This window comes from Trachinotus anak, unplaced genomic scaffold (assembly GCF_046630095.1).
Source record: "Trachinotus anak isolate AG129_WGS33_773 ecotype Australia unplaced genomic scaffold, CSIRO_AGI_Tana_v1 ptg000014l, whole genome shotgun sequence".
Taxonomy (NCBI): Eukaryota; Metazoa; Chordata; class Actinopteri; order Carangiformes; family Carangidae; genus Trachinotus; species Trachinotus anak.
This window is the reverse complement of record NW_027273865.1, coordinates 3,783,390-3,804,242: the sequence shown is the minus strand read 5'-3', so window position 1 is coordinate 3,804,242 and position 20,853 is coordinate 3,783,390. Positions and strand designations below refer to the sequence as shown.

The following is a 20,853-nucleotide window of genomic DNA, read 5'->3' as shown; positions in this document are numbered from 1 at the left end:
CAGGGGGAGGACTGGTCACATGACTACACATTGATGATCACTCACTGCGTCAGTAATGTCCTGTATAACTCATTACTAATAGCAGCTGTAAAACCAGGTCATTAATCTGCACAGAAGAAGCTGATGAGGAACGATTCATGATCATATTCATGAAACAAAAGTCCTGGTTCTAAAGTCTTCTGGATCAGCAGAGACGAGAACAAACTGAACCAGAACTGATTCATCAGCTGATGAAGGAGTCACTAAGGGTCTAAAATGACATGTTGGTTTCTGACAGATGATTAAAAATAAAAAGCTGATAGATGAAAATGTCAGATATCAGACACAGTTATGAGGACCCCTCAGGGCCCCAGGCCCTGGGCCCCTGCACCTGACACTCTCTGAGCCTCCATAGCAGTGATACTGAGAACCTGCACATGAACACACACACAACTGCTCCACCTCATATGATGCACTGATCCAGGTGTCAGAAGGTGATTGTGGAGGTCAGGTGGAGGTCACAGCTGTTCTTAAAGAGGCCACACACATGTCAAACAGTATGTGTGTGTGTGTGTTGGTGTGTTGAGGTGAGGAGGTGTGTCAGTGCTTAACATCAGTTCTAGATGTGTGATCATGATGATCATGTTTTCAGTCTGCAGTTAAGCTTCCTGTGCGGCTGCTTGTGTGGAATATGAAGCTGTTATGACAGAGCAGCACATTAGTCTCCTCCCAGTTTGTAAATCCTGTAATTATTCTTCAGTGAACAGGAGAGAGCCCTTTGTTCAGTCACACAGCAGCTGCAACTCATTTCAAACTGACTCAAGTTCAACAGCAGCTTTTTTCTAACTCTCCACAGAGGGTGGAGTCAGTTGCAGGGGGCGGGGTCAATTACAGGGGGCGGGATCAGCAGTCAGGGCTGGTGTGTGTTGGTGAGACACAGTCAGATGTGTGTGAGAGAGGTAGAGTGTCAGTGTGTTGCTGTCTCTCGGCCATGGCCTGTCTGATGGCCGCCTGGTCCGTCCACAACCCCACTGTCACCAACTCCATCATCATGGTGAGTACTGAGGACAGACTGGACCCAGACTGGACTCAGACTGGACTCAGACTGGAGACATCAGAGTGGACATGTAGTGAAGACACAGGGTGTCTTATGCTGCTCAGATGAAGGCAAATGTGTGATGTGTGATATTGAGCTGTGTGATAATGTGTAGGACACAGTGGACACTGGAAATAAAGTGGACAAATAGTCGAAACAGTGCAGACATAGTGGAGACATACTGGGCATTTATTGGACACAGTGACACAGTTCAGAGATGATGGAGATACAATAGAGACACATTAGAGACATGTTGGACAAACAGTGGACACATACTGTAGTGCAGACACACTGAACACAGATGGTTTATAAAGGTTGTCTAGTGTTGTCAACCATCTCAAAGAGCTTTACACTACAGGTAACACATACACACCAATGGCATCAGGAGGAACCAGGGGTTGAACCACCATCCCTGTGATCTGTGGATGACACAGTCACAGCAGGCACACAACAGACATGTCACAGACTCACAGTGGACAACACGTCTGTTCAGGCTGTTTCAGGTTCAATGATGTAACAGTGATGTAGGTGATCAGTTGATGTGTGTCTCAGTATTGTGGTCGGATAATGCTGATGGTGATGATGATGATGGTTCAGACTGTTTTTCAGGCTGGTGGCTAAGCTCTGCTCTGTTCTGTAGATTAGTGTCCCATATGGACACACACTGCTCACACGCCGTCATACACACACACGCACACATCAACAGGGAGCTGACAGCTAATCTGACAACATCCACTGCTCTGCATCTGCTGACGCTCCACGCAAGCAGCTCTGAGCCCAGTACAGCAGAGCATGCTGTGCTGTGAACACCACCTTAACACCAGCTGAACACTAACTGAACACCACCTGAACACCACCAACTGAGCACCATCTGAACACCATCTGAACACTAACTGAACACCACCTGAACACTAACTGAACACCACCTGAACACCATCTGAACACCAACTGAACACTAACTGAACACCACCTGAACACTACCTGAACACCACCTGAACACCATCTGAACACCAACTGAACACTAATTGAACACCACCTGAACACCACCAACTTAACACCAACTGAACATCACCACCTGAACACCATCTGAACACCACCTGAACACCACTAACTGAACACCACCACCTGACCACCACCTGAACACCATTAACTGAACACCACCAACTGAACACCATCTGAGCACCACCTGAACACCATTAACTGAACACCACCACCTGAACACCATCTGAACACCACCTGAACACCACCACCTGAACACCAGCTGAACACATAGTTGCAGATTAATTTCCTGTCAACCAATTGATTAACTGATTAAATAATCAATGAATCGACTGATTGACACCGAACACATCTCCACCATGATGTCAGTCTGAGGCGGAGGTCTGTTTTATATTCCTGGTTCATACAGGTCCAGCTCTGTATTGGTACAATGATTCTGTTAACGTAGGAGGGGGTAAATCCATATGAGTCCAGAATCTGTTGTAGTGCTCTAGAGAACCTGAGGGCCCTGGTCACTGAGACCTGCTCTGTTCAGGCTCCTGATTCTCAGACAGTTTGTCAGATGAACATTATAGTCCAGACTCTCACCTCAGGTTTTGATCTGACCCTCAGAACACTAACGGGCCCCCAGACCTGATGTTGGACCCCCGGACAGTGTGCGTTTGTATGGACGAGGTGGTCAGCAAGCGGCCAATGGGCGGCCAGCAGATGCCGCTGCTGCAGGGACACCTAAAGAAGGTGGACAACAACCTGACGGAGGCCCAGAGGTTCTCCTCATTACCACGGAGACCGGTGGTCAATATTGAGTTCAAAGATGTCTCCTACTCCGTCAGAGAGGGACCCTGGTGGAGGAGGAAAGGTACTGAACCTCATTTCTTTGACTGTGATGCAGCTGCAGTGTCAGTAACACGCTGATGCCCCTGTACGTTATTGTTATCATGTTACTGTTAGTCTGACTCAGTCAGTCAACAAAATGTTTAGAGACCTTCCACACCAGGCTTGATGTGGATCTACAGATGTTTGTGGAGGTGTTTAAACCTGTGTTGGACAGGTGACGTGTTACAGCCCAGAAACAACACTGATCTTCTCAGATGCTTCATTTATCATTGAGAATTGTTACGATCCTGAGGCCAGTAGCAGTCTGCAGAATGAAAGCCCAAGGTCCTCCTTTACCTGGGTCCTCAGCCCGAGTCTGGCCCATACTCCCACATCTGGACAGAGTCCAGCTGTTACTGGCTGACAGCCAGAGGATCTTCTGTGGTGGTATCATCTGGTGATCATGCTGTATGTGGGCCAGATCTGAGCCGTGGAACCAGGTGTATACTGGGCCAGAAGAAAAAAAGCATGTAGCCCAAGTTTGGGCCGGATTCATTTTGCTATCTGAGCCACAGTGGAGCCATATTCAATGAATAAATAGAACAACTGCTCTAAAATTGTTAACTAATAATCTCAGCTTCTGTATTCCACCAAATCTGCACTGAAAACAAAACCTGAGCTGCTGGATCCTCTGACTGTAACTTCACATAACCAGTAACCAGTAACCAGTAGCCCTCTGGTCAGTGTCCTCTGTCCATTATCATGTAGGAAACCAGATCATGTGATGAATTCACAAATCAAAGCATTTGTCAGTTTATCTACATGTCAGTTTATTATTATCAGTCTGATTTGGGATGCTGTGTGTGTGTGTGTGTATGTGTGTGTGGATTATCAGGCTGTAATCTGTTAATCTCAGTCAGGGTCTCCTACTGTAAATAGCTGCAAGTCAGATTAGAAGCAGCTCTGTCTCTAACCACTGAGAAAATAAAACACAAACCACAAACATTAAGACGACAACAGAGACTCAGCTCAGTGAGGATGATGATGATGATGATGATCAGCTTCACTGAGGCACCAGATGCTCTGTCAGCCTAAATACACACGGACAGCCGGGCAGACACTGGACAGATCCAGGCCCAACGTCTGTCACATCAGGTGTTTATTGATGTGAGTTTGATCTGATTGATAATGAGTCAAATTACTGGCGGGTCGTTTGATTTTTAACTTGACAGCTGTCAAAGATCTGTTATAAGTAGCATTACTGCAGTAGTGTTTAGTATTACTGCAGTTGTGTTGTAGTATTACTGCAGTAGTGTTATCTGTTAATATGGAGTCTGTTGAATACATGTTGTCATGATCTTTGAGAACTGTTTCCTTCACCTGTGTTAAAATGACAGTCGCAGTATTACAGTGGTTTCTGTGAAAATGTTCAAAGATTATTGCTGTGATTAGGAAGAGGATGTGAAAAACAAGCAAACACAAGCAAACATCAGACGAATAGTTTAAAGAGACTTTTGTCTGTTTGATTTGGAGGACGTGAAACGTTTAGTGGATGTGGACAGAAAAGCTTGTATCATGTTTCAGCTTTCAGGACAAAAGATAGAAAAGACTGAAGAACAGAAGCTGCTGGAACAAAAAGTTCAGATCTGAAATCTGATCTGAGTGTTGCTGTTTTATAGAACCAGTTTAAGCAGAATCATAAACCACAGGTTTGTTTTACATGAGGAATCTCAGGAGGATCAACAGGAGGAGCAGTGCTGCATCAAATACCCACAATCAATCAGTCGATCAGTGATCTGATTACCTACCGAATCACTGACACTAGGACCTTAAATATATCTCAACCTAATTCTCAAAGTCAGTCTCCTACTGTGTAGCACATGATATATGAATACATATGTATCATTTAATACAGGCTACATGCAGGATGTGTATGTACATGCTGGATATGTTGTTACTGACTTGTGTGTTGAAACTATGAAACATGGTGGTGATGAACTCAGACCTGCTCACACAGGTGGAAAAACACAGGTGCAAATTAAACCCACATTCTTCATCATCACTAAATCCTGAGTCTTTGTTAAAAGGACTGAAGCACACAGACACCAGAGGTGTGTCTCTCTGTCCACACACTTCTAATGTTGTTAACAAATTCAATGACTCAGTGTTGGTTGTTGTCTCATATTTTAAATACATACACACAAATTTACTGTCACCATTACAGGACAGTTGTTGGGCTGTTGTTGGCCGTTGTTGTTGGCCTGTCATCAGACTGTCATTTGCCAGTTATTAACCTGTTGGTGGTCTGCTGTTGGTCTGTCGTTTGCCTGATGTTAATCTGTTGTTGGTCTGACCGAGCTGCTGTTTTTTGTCTTGAGTCTGTAGTGAGACGCTGTCAGAGTCTTTAACAGATCAGATTCCATCTGAAGCATTAGGTTTACTCTTTGTTCATTTGGGATTAGAGAACCAGAGTTTCACTGAGAACAATTCACACCTGCTCAGGTGTGAGGAACACTCCTCCTAATTGGGTGTGAGGAGGACTCCTCTTCCTCAGGTGTGAACACTCCCCCAGCTCATGTTGTTGTTGAGGTGAACAGTGTTCAAACTTGGGAGTACTGAAATCTGGAAAACTAAAAAAATGAAAAATGATGGATTAGTTATGTGATGAAAGGTGACATACAGGTTCTCAGTCCTGATGCATCATGGGTATTTCTGGAGTGCAGCTCTAGCTGAGCAACAGAAGGATGGTGAGTGTGTTAATGAGGTTACTGCAGTTCATTGTCTCTAATCTGATCCTGAGTCATTATAAAACAGAGCTGCTGCTGCTCATTATCAAACTTCAGTTCACTGAATGTTCCCAATCACTGCTGACTGTTTGCCTGACAGGTAACACTGAGGGAGGAGGGGACCCTCTGGTCCTCTGTTATTATTGTGAGGGGCCCACAGGTAAACTGATCATAAAGTTTGCTGCTGATTGTCAGGATGATGTTATAAATAAATAAATTAGTGCCTTATCACCAGCCTCCAGAACTAACTAAACAGAACTCTTCTGGTCTAAGTTCATACCACTTAGGATGATGATAAGTTCCCATTTGTTAGGGTTGGGGTTTTGGTATTTTACAGGTCTGTAATTTCCAATAATCTCCTGATAATTTACAAGACATTTCCAGGAAAGTAAGCAAAGCAAAGTACTAATTATCAGGAGAACACAGAGTTCAGTCAGAGAGAGTCTGAGAGCTCACAGCATGACATTTATCCTCAGACAGTATTTGACTCAGTATATATATGAAGAATTTACTTTTGAATTATACATGAATAAAGAGGTAAAATGTATTTGAAATGTTTAAATAGAAATTCCTCAGTAAATCTGAGTAAAACTAAATGATCTGTCTTTAGTTCTCTGTAATTAGTTGCACATCACACAGTGGTGAAATGATACAGACAGCGTCAGCAGACCCAGCTGCTAATTAATTACACTGCTCCGGTTGGTTTCCTTTAAACTACTCTGACCTAGTATCTTAAATGCTGCATGTGCTGCCTCTACTGCAATACAGTGTGTATCACTGCAGTACAGTGTGTATTACTGCAGTACAGTGTGTATTACAGCAGTAGAGGTTACTGTCGGTCAGAGAGGATTAAATCTGACTCAGTCAGATAAAATCTGATAATCTCATTAAAGAAAGTTCAGCCTCCATCAGCAGATAAACACTGCAGGTTATCCTCGTCCTCCTCCTTCTGTTTGGTTTCCACGGTAACCTCATTTGTATAATTAATGTCATTTATAAAGTAATGACATTTTCAAGCTTGTTAGATTCTCTCTGCAGGAGTGACGGAGGAACTCTGCAGTCTGTCTCTCACCTGTCTGACAGGGTTGAAATGCAGATAGTTTTGATTTTGTTTTTTTAGCACAGGAAGTGACAGAGACTGAAATGAGTATATTCAGGAGAGACAGTTTTCATACCCTTTAAACAGATTATTAAACCAGTTACTATATCTTTAAATACCTATGATAAATTCTATATATGGGGACTCAGAACTTAAAACAAAAAATGTTAACTAATGAATGTGTCAGTTATTTTCAGGGTTAAATTATTAATTGTTGTGTTAATAAAATGTCAGAAAATAGTGAAGAGAAAATGTAAATTATATAGTAGTAGATTTTCATAGTAAGACATGAGACACTTCAAGGCTAAAGCAGGTGATCACATGTGACCTGAGCATTGTCAGCACATCAGTGAGAGTTCACATCAATGAAACCAGACTGAGAGAAAAACCTCCAAACTGATCTGAAACCTGATTCATGGACCTGCGGACAAAGAGCTGCTCTCAGACCGGCTGGGAACCTGCACGCTGATTGTTTCTGTTCTGTCTTAGGTTACAAAACTCTGCTCAAAGGGATCTCTGGGAAATTCACCAGCGGGGACCTGGTGGCCATCATGGGGCCCTCAGGAGCCGGAAAGTCCACCCTCATGAATATCCTGGCTGGGTACAGGTGAGGTCTCCTAGTAGAGTAGCAGCTTGATAAAGTCTGATTTCTGAAGCCTCCTCCTAAAAAAATGGAGCATGACGTGTGAAAATGTTTGTTTATTAATTTTGAATATTCAGAAGAAAATGTGAGAGGACGACATCGTTAGAAAGGCTGCCTCACTGCTGTACACCATGCAGTGTACAGCAGCGAGTCCAGTCCTGTATCAGTAGTCTGGTCCTGTGTCTTTAGTTAAGTCCTGTATCGGTAGTCTGGTCCTGTTTCTGTAGTCCAGTCTTGTATCAGTAGTCTGGTCCTGTTTCTGTAGTCCAGTCCTGTATCAGTAGTCTGGTCCTGTGTCTTTAGTTAAGTCCTGTATCGGTAGTCTGGTCCTGTTTCTGTAGTCCAGTCTTGTATCAGTAGTCTGGTCCTGTTTCTGTAGTCCAGTCCTGTATCAGTAGTCTGGTCCTGTTTCTGTAGTCCAGTCTTGTATCAGTAGTCTGGTCCTGTTTCTGTAGTTCAGTCCTGTTTCTGTAGTCCAGTCCTGTATCAGTAGTCTGGTCCTGTTTCTGTAGTCCAGTCTTATATCAGTAGTCTGGTCCTGTTTCTGTAGTTCAGTCCTGTATCAGTAGTCTGGTCCTGTATCAGTAGTCCAGTCCTGTATCAGTAGCCTGGTCCTGTATTAGTAGTCTGGTCCTGTCTCTTTAGTCAAGTCCTGTCTCTTTAGTCAAGTCCTGTATCAGAAGTCTGGTCCTGTTTCTGTAGTCCAGCCTTGTATCAGTTGTCTGGTCCTTTTTCTGTAGTCCAGTCCTGTATCAGTAGTCTGGTCCTGTATCAGAAGTCCAGTCCCGTATCAGTGGTCTGGTCCCATGTCTTTAGTCCAGTCCTGTGTCTTTAGTCCAGTCCTGTATCAGTAGTCTAGTCCTGTATTATTAGTCTGTTCCTGTGTCTTTAGTCCAGTCTTGTATCAGTAGTGTGGTCCTGTATCAGTAGTCTGATCCTGTGTCTTTAGTCCAGTCCTGTATCAGTAGTCTGGTCCTGTATTATTAGTCTGTTCCTGTGTCTTTAGTCCAGTCCTGTATCAGTAGTCTGTTCCTGTTTCTGTAGTCCAGTCCTGTATCAATAGTCTGATCCTGTGTCTTTAGTCCAGTCCTGTATCAGTAGTCTGGTCCTGTTTCTGTAGTCGAGTCCTGTATCAGTGTGTTCATGTCTGTCTCAACAGGGAGACAGGGATGAAGGGCGAGATCCTGATCAACAGTCAGCCCAGAGACCTGCGCTCCTTCAGGAAGGTTTCCTGTTACATCATGCAGGATGACATGCTGCTGCCCCACCTCACCGTGCAGGAGGCCATGATGGTACCAACCAGTTGTTGAGTCTGTAGTGAGACCTAAACTGAGGTTTAGACTCTGGCTTTAGCTTGCCCTTATTGCTGCTGTCTGTACCTACAGTTTAATACTGACAAATTCACTCAGAACTACAGTCAAACAGAGAGCTCTGGATATACTGTGTGGTTACTAAAGGTTGATCCACCTCCAGCCAGTTAGAGTTGAGAATTTGCAGTGACCACTGTACAGCTGATACTGGATGATGGTAGTTCAGTGTGCACCATCTCTACACTGACTCATGCTGCCTCCAACACTCATTCACTTGCAGATGTAGTGTAGTGGTGTGTAGTGTTGTATGTCCTGGTACAGTGTTGTGCCACAGACAACACACTGATGGGGTCCTTTCTCTGCGATCCAGACCTGTATCAGTGTGGTGGATTTCAGAAACTGCAGTGTGACGCCCTCTTGTTTCTGTAGGTTTCAGCCAACCTGAAGCTGCAGGAGAAGGTGGAGGCTCGCAGAGAGATGGTGAGTTTTCACCCTTGGATAATTCCTGCTCAGGTTACTGCTCGCAGAGGTTAAAACAGCAGGTCTGGTCTCTGGTCCCTGGTCTGTGTGTGTTCAGGTCCGGGAGATTCTGATGGCCCTGGGTCTACTGGACTGCGCTAAAACCAGGACGTCTCACCTGTCAGGGGGTCAGAGGAAGAGACTGGCCATCGCTCTGGAGCTTGTCAACAATCCACCAGTCATGTTCTTTGACGAGCCCACCAGGTAAGAACAAGAACCACAGCTGGTTCAGGGTCTGTTGTAGAGGGTCAAGGACTGGTCTGCCAGGGTGGGGTTTGGTTTGGTGTCTGATTCTGATCTAGATTTAGTCTTCAGATGAAAGATATTCACTGGTTTTAGTCAAAGTTTTAGTCAAAAGTTTATGTCTCATAATTTTTCTTTGTTTAAGAAAACTGTTCAACATTTGTCAGTTTGTCAGTCAGTCTTTGTTGTAGTTTTTATTAACAAAATTAAACAACCCTGGTTAACTCTGCTGGGTCGTGGTAATCCATGCTCAATCTGCAGTGGTACAAACAGGAGGTACACTTATCAGACGACATGAGGAATATTTTCACTTAATGGAAAGACTTTAAGAGCTGCCAGGTTCAGTCTTGGACAGCAGCAGTTTGACAAACTATTTAAACTCCAGGTCCATATCCAAGCATATTCCAGGGCTTTCAGCAGCATGAAATGGTCTTCAGAAGCAGATGGAGTTCAGTTAAAAGTGCTCAGAAAAACAAGTTTTAATTTGAGAAAATGAGCAAACCTGTTCTCGATGAAGACTATGTTATATAGTTAAAAGCTCTGGAACAAGCAGATAAGTTGAGTTGAGGTTTTGGGTTTGAATGTTTTAACATGACCCAGCTTCAGTGAAGAGCTGGAATAGAACATACTGGATTTAATGACTTGAACCAGCTTCAGAGGACACAGGGACCATGCTGGACCAGAACCCGTGTCCTCTGGGTGTCCTCATACAGACCTGGTCCTGGATCTGGGTGTCTTCATGTAAGAGAACACACAGGCCTAAGACTGGGACAATCAGGGCATTTACTTGCACATTAGTGGTCTTGATCTTAGTCAGGATCATGAGAAACCTGGTGCTTCATCCGCATGTCCCCCCCAACCCCCCACCCCCCTCCCAGTGGTCTGGACAGCTCGTCCTGTTTCCAGGTGGTGTCTCTGTTGAAGGCTCTGGCTCAGGGGGGGCGGACCGTCATCTGCACCATCCACCAGCCCAGCGCCAAACTGTTCGAACTGTTTGACAAGGTGATCACAACACCACCACCAACTCGCTACACCACGTCACAGAGTCCCTGAGGTCAAACAACAAGTCTGGTGTCTGTGGATCTGGATCCATAACATCAGACAGATCTGTTCAGTCCAGTCCAGATCATAGTTGGGCATGAATAGAACTGTATTTATACAGCGCGTCACACAAAATTGGACTGTGATAAAAACTTGATCCACAGACCCTGTCCAGGTACAGGTCTGTCTGGCACATGAACTGTGAACCTGTTGTGATGTATGACGTGACTCTGTGTGTGTGTGTGTGTGTGTGTGTGTGTGTTACAGCTGTACGTTCTGAGTCAGGGTCAGTGTATCTACAGAGGGAAAGTCTCCAGTCTGGTTCCCTATCTGAGAGACCTCGGACTCAACTGCCCCACCTACCACAACCCCGCTGACTTTGGTAAGACCCACCCAGACTAACTGATGCTGGTTCTCCCTCCCTCAATTCTTCTGACTCACGGCTGATCCTCTGCCCCACAGTGATGGAGGTGGCGTCCGGAGAGTATGGCGACCAGACAGTCAGACTGGTGAAGGCTGTTCAGGACAGGAAGTATGAGCAGGACTATCAGACTGAGCTGAACGGAGACACAAACCACCACCCGTTCTTGTGGCAGCGCACAGAGGAGGTGAAAAACAAACACACCCCAACAATCCCCAGCGGAGGTCTCACCAAAATAAAAGCTGTGAGAAATGTTGCTGCTTGTAGCCAAATTTTAATGTGATGAAATCAACTGTTAGTGATGAGGATGATGAGGATGGGGATGAGGATAATGAGGATGGTCCGTGGAGCAGTGAGATTGGTCAATCAGAGATTTATTATCAAATCCTCCACTGTGAGGCCGTAACTGTACGTAGAATGTAGCATGATGTTATGAAGCCAAGCATCAACATAAAATGTAACATGAAGCATCAACAGCGAAGAGGTAAACGCTGCAGTTCCTCTAATGACCACTCGAGTCTGGCTCCAACAGTGAGTCAATCCCATGATAAAATGTCCAACTTTACAGCAGAAATAAACATGTTTACAGCCTGGTACAAAAACTGTTCTGGTCTCTAGAGCTAATTTCATGACTTAAGGACTAAAGTTATGTAGAATTGAGGGTGTAGCCTCTTTGAGTGACAGGTAGGTGATTTTTGACATTTGTTTAATTCCTGTCTGTCTATTTATTTTATTTTATTTTACTTTATTTTATTTTATTTAGTTCATAATTCAGTTTCATTTAGTTGAAAATCTACCCGAATGTTACTGTATAGACCACATTGCTTGTGGCGAAGCCTCAGAATCACTGTCTTGCCCAGGCCCTGGTTCTCACCCCCTATATGCCTGACCCCAGGCCCTAACTGTATCACTCTGTGACTTTCAACCAAATGTGTCAACTACAGTTAAGTATTTCTCTGAAAGTGTCAACTGTCAAAGCTCTTCAACCATCAGAGCCACGTCTTTAGATCTTAACAGTTTTTTCATAGATAAAGCTCCTTCAACATCTGTCTGTATCTGTTACATCTGTTCATGTGTTCCACTTTCATTCAACACTTCAGCTTCATGGAGACGTAACTCGGTGTTTCCCTCTCTCTCAGGAGTCCTCGTCGTCTGAGGGTTGTCACAGTTTCTCAGCCAGCTGTATGACCCAGTTCTCCATCCTGTTTAGGAGAACATTCCTCAGCATCCTCAGAGACTCGGTGAGAACACGCAGCAACGCCCGGTGGACAGTTACAGCCACTGCAGAAACAGCCGTAGTGAAAAATGTTGTCATTGGTTGAGCAGGTGCTGACCCACCTGAGGATCTCGTCTCACATCGGGATCGGCGTTCTGATTGGTCTGCTGTACCTGGGAATCGGGAATGAGGCCAAGAAGGTTCTGAGTAACTCAGGGTTCCTCTTCTTCTCCATGTTGTTCCTCATGTTCGCTGCTCTGATGCCCACAGTGCTCACATGTAAGTCAGCACGAACACACTGCTGTTATCAAACATCTGGAACAGCTGCAGAACATCTGCTCTCCACTGGACAATGTTTCAGTTTGGTCTCTGTGGATCCACCTGATCTTCCCTCTCACCTGTTTACCTGTCACCAGCTGTTTGTTCTGTTTCTTTTTGTGTTTGAGATCTAAACGTAGAGTTTGTGTGTGTGTGTGTGTGTTGTTATTTGTGTGTTTGTGTTTCAGTTCCTCTGGAGATGGGAGTTTTTCTAAGAGAACATCTTAACTACTGGTACAGTCTGAAGGCGTACTACCTGGCCAAAACCATGGCCGACATCCCCTTTCAGGTGATCTCACAGAGCAGCAGGGAACCTTTAACACATTCACCAACTGGTGTGAAATGTTTTCTGCTGCAGTGGATGTTCCAGTGAAGTCGGAGTCATGTTCTACTGTAGATTCACTGAGTTCACCCCGAAAACAGACTCAATTTTTCTGTGGTATTCATGTGAGGACCTTCACTTATCACTCAGTCTGATCTCTACTGAACTCTACTGATCTCTTTCGATCTCTACTGCACTCTACTGCACTCTACTGAACTCTACTGATCTCTACTGACCTCTACTGATGTCTAATGCACTCTACTGATCTCTACTGATCGGTACTGATCTCAACTGAGCTCTACTGATCTCTACTGCACTCTACTGATCTCTATTGAACGCTACTGATGTTTAATGCACTCTACTGATCTGTACTGATCTGTACTGATCTGTACTGATCTCAACTGAGCTCTACTGATCTCTACTGAACTCTACTGATCTCTGATCTCTACTGAACTCTACTGATCTCTGCTGATCTTTACTGCACTCTACTGATCTCTACTGAACTCTACTGATCTCTGATCTCTACTGAACTCTTCTGACCTCTACTGATCTCTACTGATCTCTACCAATCTCTGCTGCACTCTACTGCACTCTACTGATCTCTACTGATCTCTACTGCAGTCTACTGAGCCCTGAACTCTTCTGAACTCTACTCATCTCTGAACTCGACTAAACTCTACTGAACTCTACTGCACTCTACTGATCTCTACTGCACTCTACTGATCTCTAATGAACTCTACTGACCTCTACTGGTGTCTACGGATTCCTACTGAACTCTACTGACTTCTACTGACCTCTACGGATCTCTACTGAACTCTACTGAACTGGGCTCATGGTTTTTGGAAGGAAGCTTCCAGACCTGAACCTGAACGTTTACAGACATGAAGCACGGGTGTGTAACAGGTGTGTCCTCTACCGTACAGGTGGTCTTCCCGGTGGTCTACTGCAGTATTGTGTACTGGATGACAGCTCAGCCTCCGTATGCCGGACGCTTCTTCCTCTTCCTGTCTCTGGGGGTCCTGACCTCGCTGGTGGCTCAGAGTCTGGGTCTGCTGATCGGAGCCGCCTCCACCTCGCTGCAGGTCACTTTACCTTTGTCTTAGCTCATCTGTGTGACCTCATTGACAGATGTGTTTACCTGCTGACTTCACTCTGGTGTGTTTGTTAATTGCAGGTGGCGACGTTTGTCGGTCCGGTCACAGCAATCCCGGTCCTGTTGTTCTCCGGGTTCTTTGTCAGTTTTGACACCATCCCATGGTACCTGCAGTGGATGTCCTACATCTCCTACGTCAGGTGGGGGGGCTGTTCCATCAAACAACTATGACATTGTAATCAGATACAGGGGTAAGGGATGAACTAATTAACAGATTGTTATATGTGAATGCTCTTTGATGGGTTTCTGCATGAATAGACTTTTTTCATTTCCACCTGATAAGTTATTTTAATTCACTCCATCATCACCTGGCTATAAACATGGGGTCAACATTAACCAAGTAACAGAATGAATTCACAGCTGAATTAACCCGACAGATGCTGCACAGGTAAATTTAAAGGGTTTCCTTATTTGATTTATTCATGGATCCACACAACACGTCAACCCAACATTTTAATTTCTACTCTGTCCGGCTCTGACCACCTTAATTTAACCCATGTCAGACTCAGCTGTCATGTGACCACAGTTTGTTACTTCAGTCACATGATAACAAATGGTTGTCTTTGGTGGAGGTGGTCTCTGGTGTCATCTTCATCACCAGTCAGGTGAGGTTGTGTCCTCCTCTGCTGCTAGTGGAGCTGAGTCTCCAGCCACTGCCATTTGACCACCACAGAAGAAGAAGTCAAAGCTCAGATGATGGAAACCATGTGGAGAACATGATGGTGATCTCACTGTGAGGAAGGCTCCAGCCTCCTCAACATCATCGCTCCACACACAGCTGTTTGTTTTATCCAAACAGCTAAAAACAGTTTTTTACATGATAGTCTATAGTATTTATAGTCCCAGGTGGATCTGGTGGGTCAGGTGGTCAAGTGGGTCAGGTGGGTCAGGTGGATAAGGTGGATCAGGTGTGTTATCTAGATCAGGTGGGTAAGGTTTGACACAGTAAACAGATGATTGTTAAATGAGGACCTGGTCTTGGGTGGGTTCAGATAATGGAGTTGTGCAGTATTTAATCACAAGGCTTCTGGGTGACCGACAAGTCCAGACCTCCTCTGTGGTCCTCTGGTCTAATGAGTTGAGAAGAGCGAGCCCTAAATGGTTGAACTGCGACTGCCTCAGGTGATAACATGTTTCCTCTTCCTCCTGGTTGTGTTTCAGATACGGTTTCGAGGGTGTCATCTTGTCCATCTACGGTCTGGATCGAGAGGATCTTCACTGTGACGAAGACGACACGTGTCACTTCCAGAAGTCTGAGGCCATCCTGAAGGAGCTGGACATGCTGGACGCCAAACTCTACCTGGACTTCATTGTGCTCGTCATCTTCTTCTTCTCTCTGAGGCTCATTGCTTACTTCATCCTGCGCTACAAGATCAGTGCTGAGAGGTAGACCAGGACCGGGACTAGGAGCAGGACAATGATGAAGAGTCACAGAGGGATGTGCTTAGGCCAATGTTAGCGTGTAGCTGTGGAGTTTGTCTACATGTGAACACTGAATCTACTTTGGCTTGCTGTTAAAAATGCCACAAAGAAGAGACAATGTGAGGAGACAAGAAAGAGCAGCAGAGTCCAGAGTCCAGTCCAGTCTGGTCTGAGGGGAGGACACGAGTCTGCAGATGTAGAATAGATTTGGTCAAAGGTCTCAGTCTCTGAGGACAAGGTGAGGACATTCAGATCCTGCAGGAAAAGGAGCTGGTCTCCTGATTCCTGATGGTTTCACTGTGCCACAACCTGAAGGACCACAACAAACCGTCTGACCGGACTGGAGAAGTAAAACCTGCTCCATTCAGGCTGATGTGACCCTGGAAAGTCTCTTAAAATCTGGCTCTGGATGCTCGTGATCAGTGTATTTTTAAAGAGTCTGGGTATCAGGTTGGGGACCACATTTATGTTACTTTAGTGCATTGTTGAGGTCGGAGTCAAAGGTGAAAGGATAGACCCAAACCACCACTGTATCTCACTGTTTATAAATAAAGACCTCAGATTTCTTTCACCCACATCCAGATTGTTCACTTTTTGAATCCCATTAAGTGCTACACAGATCCATAATCAGCTGATGATGTGTGTCACTCAGTACAGACTTCAGTACAGGGGAGAGTAGACCGTAACACAAAACAATTCTTTTATAAAAATACTGTGAACCATGATGACAAAAGAAAACAGGCGCACACGTTTGTCTGGATTCTTCTGGATGTGCTGTGAAGTTTGTCTTTAAACTCAGCTCAGCAGCTTCTCTTTGCTCTGAGCTCAGGATAATTCACTGTAGCTTCCATTTCGTTTGGGTTCACAATAGTGGTGTGTTGTCAGGGCGACCAGCGTTTGACTGGTTTGAACTAAAAATAGACATCAATTAAAATTAACTGAAGAGAACATTACATCTGATCTCAGAACAGCTTTCTGTCTCATAAAGGATCTGATACCTGTATGTGTTCATCATGCCATTTACTGCCCTCTGGTGGTGGCAGCAGGGTATTGTCTCCACCGCTCCATCTGGTCCATTGTCTGTATTTGATAGTTAACAGGCTGATAACTCTGATTTGAATCATGAAACATAAACTGTAAACTGTCGAAGCTCCATGAGGAGATAGTCGGTTACAGTGAAGAAACAACAACACTGTAAAACAACCAAACAATAACGTCTGAATTTACATGAGATTTAATGTTGAAAATAACATAAATGCAACTCACACATAGGCACTGTGATCACTGACAGACAGTTTGAAAACTTTACATTTAAAACATATTTTTATCAATTTACTCATTGTCACTGTGTCATTGTCAGTTAATGGTAAATATGTTGAAGATTAACATAGAAGAGATTTTACTGCACATTTGATCAGTATAGTGTCAGTTCAGAAGAATAATCCTGACACTTGTTTTGACAGGAAGGAGAAAGATGAAGATGTCCAGACAGTGGCAAGATGGGGGAGAGAGACTTTCAGCACAGGAAAGACCCTCAGGTCTTAGAGGCTTTTAAAAAGTCTTAAATTGAATGCACCAAGTGTGAAACATGAAGTGATATTGTAGAGTTCTTTATAGTATCACTAACATTAAGAAACATCTTCATCCTTTTATCTTCATCACTTTGTCACACAACAGGAAAATACAGCAGCTAATGATTCAAGTGTTAGTGAGTTAACATAACAGGCAGTGTCTTCATAAAACCTCCTTTAGTTAGTTTAATTAATGATATTGAATAAATTAAGGTTTTTCTTCTTACTTTTTAAACGTTAACGTTAAAAATTGATGAAGGTCCAGGTTTAACTGAGTCACAAATGAACAGATCCATACAGACACAGACCAGAACCCTCAGTGTGTTTTCTATGACTCACTCTGATCAGAGTCTCAGCAGGGGAAACAGATCAAGAGAAACAGATTCACAGATCCACAGATCCACGTCCCGCCACCTGTGACCAGCAGGTAGAGCTATTCACTCACAGGCTGTTCACTCACAGTTCACTGATGAAACAGAAACTCAGAGACCTCCTCCTGCTCACTACTGACCCTCAGCTGATCACATGACTGATCAGAGAATCAATAATCAATCAGATACACAAAACTACATTTTATGTATTGATCTTATTTGGCTGAAACCTTGAAATCTGCAGGAAAAATGATCAACAATCTAATATATTTATAATGAAATGACAGGAAGATGATCAGCTGGTGGAAGAGAAATCCTCCCAGCATGCACCTGAGAGGCTCTGTAGTCTGTTACCTGATCAGTGAAGCAACATGAATTTAATTTGGTGACTGCAGTTCAGCTGTTTGTTCATCAGAGGATTGAACATGAAGTGTAAACATGATCCAAGTGATTAAATACTTTAATAAATCACAAACATCATTCAGTGTTAATGCAGGACTGAATGATGAATGAAGCTCAGGTTGACTCATCTGCTGAGGTCAGAGAGATGAGGAGGAAACACAGCTCATCACAGCTCAGTTACTGTCATCATTGTTCTGTCTGTAACAGCATCGAGTCACTGTTTATCTCTGCACTAAAACATCTGAGTCTGTTCATTTCATGTTTCACAGATCACAGATCAGCCTGAGGCCTTTACATCTGTGTTTATCACCCAACCATATTCATTTACTCACTTTTACTTATTTCAGTTATTATTATTATAATTATTAGGATAATATTGATATTATTATTATTATTATTATTATTATTATTATCTATTAGCAGGACCTGGAGAGTGAATACAAACCTCAGCAGGTCTGATCATGTGACACAGTCTTTACACTTTAAATGGACTCAGTCATTCACTGTCAGCATGATCACACAGTTAGTTCCACAAAGTACAAACCAGTGATTCGACCTTTGACCTCTGACCTGGAGTCACTCAGGTGTGATGAAGGAGGTGACTTTATTATTTTATTCTGAGGCATTTGTGTTCACATCATTGTGTTACAGAGCAGGGGCCACTGCAGATTTTAATCAAAGCTCGGGGACCCTCAGTCAGTTTTGGGGGGTTTGATTTCCACAGTCAGGTTCACTCAGTGCTCCTCATCATCAGGTTGAGGCTGTAGATGAGTGGGCTGAGCAGCGGCGGCAGCAGGAAACCCTCCATCAACATGATCACCCTGAACACGTGCGGGAAGTTTTTACCCGACAGCGCTCGCAATCAGCACATAGCCCGCACAGATGAGGCAGAAGTGGAAAGTCTAAAACAGTAAAAATATTACTGTCACTGATCCTCTCAGCATGTGTTACCAGACCGTGATTTTGTTTCTGTCCCAGGTCACGGCAGCTAGTAGGAAATGTAAACTTTGGTGGCTGAGAGATGAGAGCCTTTCATTAGTTTAGAGTCTATCGCTGCTAAGACACAAGCATTAGCATTAGCCCCGCTAATAAAAAGAAGGGGAACAGCAAGTAAGACTATGTGATTGGCTGCGTGCAAATTTTCAATTTGAAATGAGACAACCAAAATTGGAAAACAAGCTGATTCCTGATTCTCAATCAGACGAAATGAAACAAAAAACAAGACCTGTTACCTGGTTTTCCTTGATGCGATTAGAAAAGAAGGTCAGGACTCGAAACACCTGTGTGGAAATGATTAGGATGCGAACATTACATTTTGGTGACAGACTCAAGTTATATATATATATAAATATGTGTGTGTGTGTGTGTATATATATATATCCTCCGGCCCTTTATATATGTTTATATCACGAACAGTAGTTAGTGACTGTTCAGTCTGTGAGCGTCCACCTCATACCCTATCTCATCTGATTATTAGTGATTATTTCCAATCATACATTATTGTAAATATTTCATTTTATGTTATTGTCAAATTTTCCATTGATATTATCATATATCTGTTTATATATCTGACCTGCAACACTTTTTTGTTTTATCCTAATTTAAATTTTTTCCTTCATATTATGTTTACTGTTTACACCAAAACACCAAATCAAATTCCTCATATGTTGGAAAAGATACCTAACAAAATCTGGCAAAACCAGATTCTGATTCTGGATCTGGTTCTGATTCTGATTCTGATTCTGATTGATCAGAACAATCACAATCAGGTGTTTTCCACTGATCAGACCTGATGAGAAGAAAGCACTTTGACGATGATGATCTAATGACGAAAACTTCCTGACAGACTGTAACTACACTGAACCTCTGAGAGGAGGTTAGATCACCTCGTTAATTTAGACTTCATTAATGAAGTCCCTCAGGTCAAAGGTCACTTCAGCATGTCAACATGTTTGTCTCTGAGGCCTCTGCACATCAGCCACAGTTTCCACTAATTCCCTCAGAAGCAAATTACAGAGCTGTTTACCAGTGAGACCAGTCAGCCTGAGCAGACCTCAGCACTGGGTCCACTGGTCCCCAGGGGGCTGGTAATGACCTCCCCTCAGACACACACATGGACAACAGCTTCACAACACACTTTAATGGTCAGTAAAAAAAATGTATGAAAAGAACACACACACACACACACACACACACACTGTCCTGAAGACTGTTTGGTTCCTGTCATGTATATCACATAAACACATGTCACATGTTGTATCCATCCATCGCTCTCTCGCTCTCTATCTATCTATCTATCTATCTATCTATCTATCTATCTATCTATCTATCTATCTATCTATCATTAAAAGAATGACAATAAGGTCAATCAAAGTCCTTTGGGTGCCCCATTGATTAAGAGTGAGTGTCAGATAATAAAGAATTCTGAAATGTATCTGGAAGATGTGAAATATGAATTTAAACATAAACACACAGGTTGGATGAGTCTTCACAGAAAAAACTGACAATAGTATCAGTTCTTAAACAAAGGAGCAGATGGCTCTGGACCAGTGGAGTTTGAAATCATTCTCAATAATTCCTCTTGGATAAAAGTGACTGAGGTGTGAAGGATGTGTAGCAGTATCACAATAACTGATGTATGGATAGATAAAACTGTGAAACTTTCATTTTCATTGACCCAATAGCTCTTTGAATTACTTATGAATATTTTAGCATCATCTTCTGGATATTTTTTGTTTTTATTGCAGAATATCATAAACTTAGATTTTTATTCCTCTGTGCCAGTGACAGTCAGAGACGCAGCAATAGTCTCATGGACACGATACCTCAGGAACACCTTGAAGGAACTTCTTCAGATTCACTCGGACTCAACGACGAACTGATTAGATTTTGGTGGTCAAAGGTCAAAGGTCAAGGTCAGTGTGACCTTACACTCTCAGCCATTACTCAAGACTTCACACAGCAATTATGACAAAATTTTAAATGAAAGGCACCTTGTTACTATTGACTGAAGGTTTTGGCCTTGTAAATATTGCACAATGGAGTCTTGTATTAATTGCACTTTTAACAAACAACTTAACTATGCACATTAAAAACGGCACTTTGCACTTTGATAACGATATTTGC

The 20,853-nt window shown here is 43.4% G+C and overlaps 1 protein-coding gene across 5 annotated transcripts; it reads left to right on the top strand.

Annotated features, from left to right (window-relative positions):
• Positions 1–862: 862 nt before the first annotated feature.
• On the top strand, positions 863–15,954 carry abcg1 (ATP-binding cassette, sub-family G (WHITE), member 1). 5 transcript variants are annotated; one of them, XM_071496024.1, is made up of 15 exons: positions 863–1,033; positions 2,687–2,933; positions 7,265–7,382; positions 8,578–8,710; positions 9,158–9,208; positions 9,306–9,451; positions 10,369–10,492; positions 10,799–10,913; positions 10,994–11,196; positions 12,092–12,193; positions 12,279–12,447; positions 12,675–12,775; positions 13,732–13,890; positions 13,983–14,101; positions 15,123–15,492. In XM_071496024.1, the coding sequence occupies exons 1-15, from the start codon at positions 971–973 to the stop codon at positions 15,349–15,351; spliced, it is 2,079 nt and encodes a 692-aa protein (XP_071352125.1). In that variant the 5' UTR covers positions 863–970; the 3' UTR covers positions 15,352–15,492. The 5 variants fall into 5 exon arrangements, with proteins under 5 accessions (XP_071352125.1, XP_071352121.1, XP_071352123.1 ...); XM_071496020.1 differs by having other exon boundaries at positions 878–1,033; positions 10,994–11,139; positions 15,123–15,954; XM_071496022.1 differs by having other exon boundaries at positions 878–1,033; positions 10,994–11,139; positions 13,983–14,152; positions 15,123–15,954.
• The last annotated feature ends 4,899 nt before the right edge of the window (positions 15,955–20,853 follow it).

Coding starts and splice junctions, on each gene's coding strand:
- abcg1 (XM_071496024.1), top strand. CDS start 971: ATGGCCTGTCTGATGGCCGCCTGGTCCGTCCACAACCCCACTGTCACC. Junction 8,711..9,157: donor CCGTGCAGGAGGCCATGATG/GTACCAACCAGT, acceptor TTGTTTCTGTAG/GTTTCAGCCAACCTGAAGCT. Junction 9,452..10,368: donor TTCTTTGACGAGCCCACCAG/GTAAGAACAAGA, acceptor CCCCCCTCCCAG/TGGTCTGGACAGCTCGTCCT.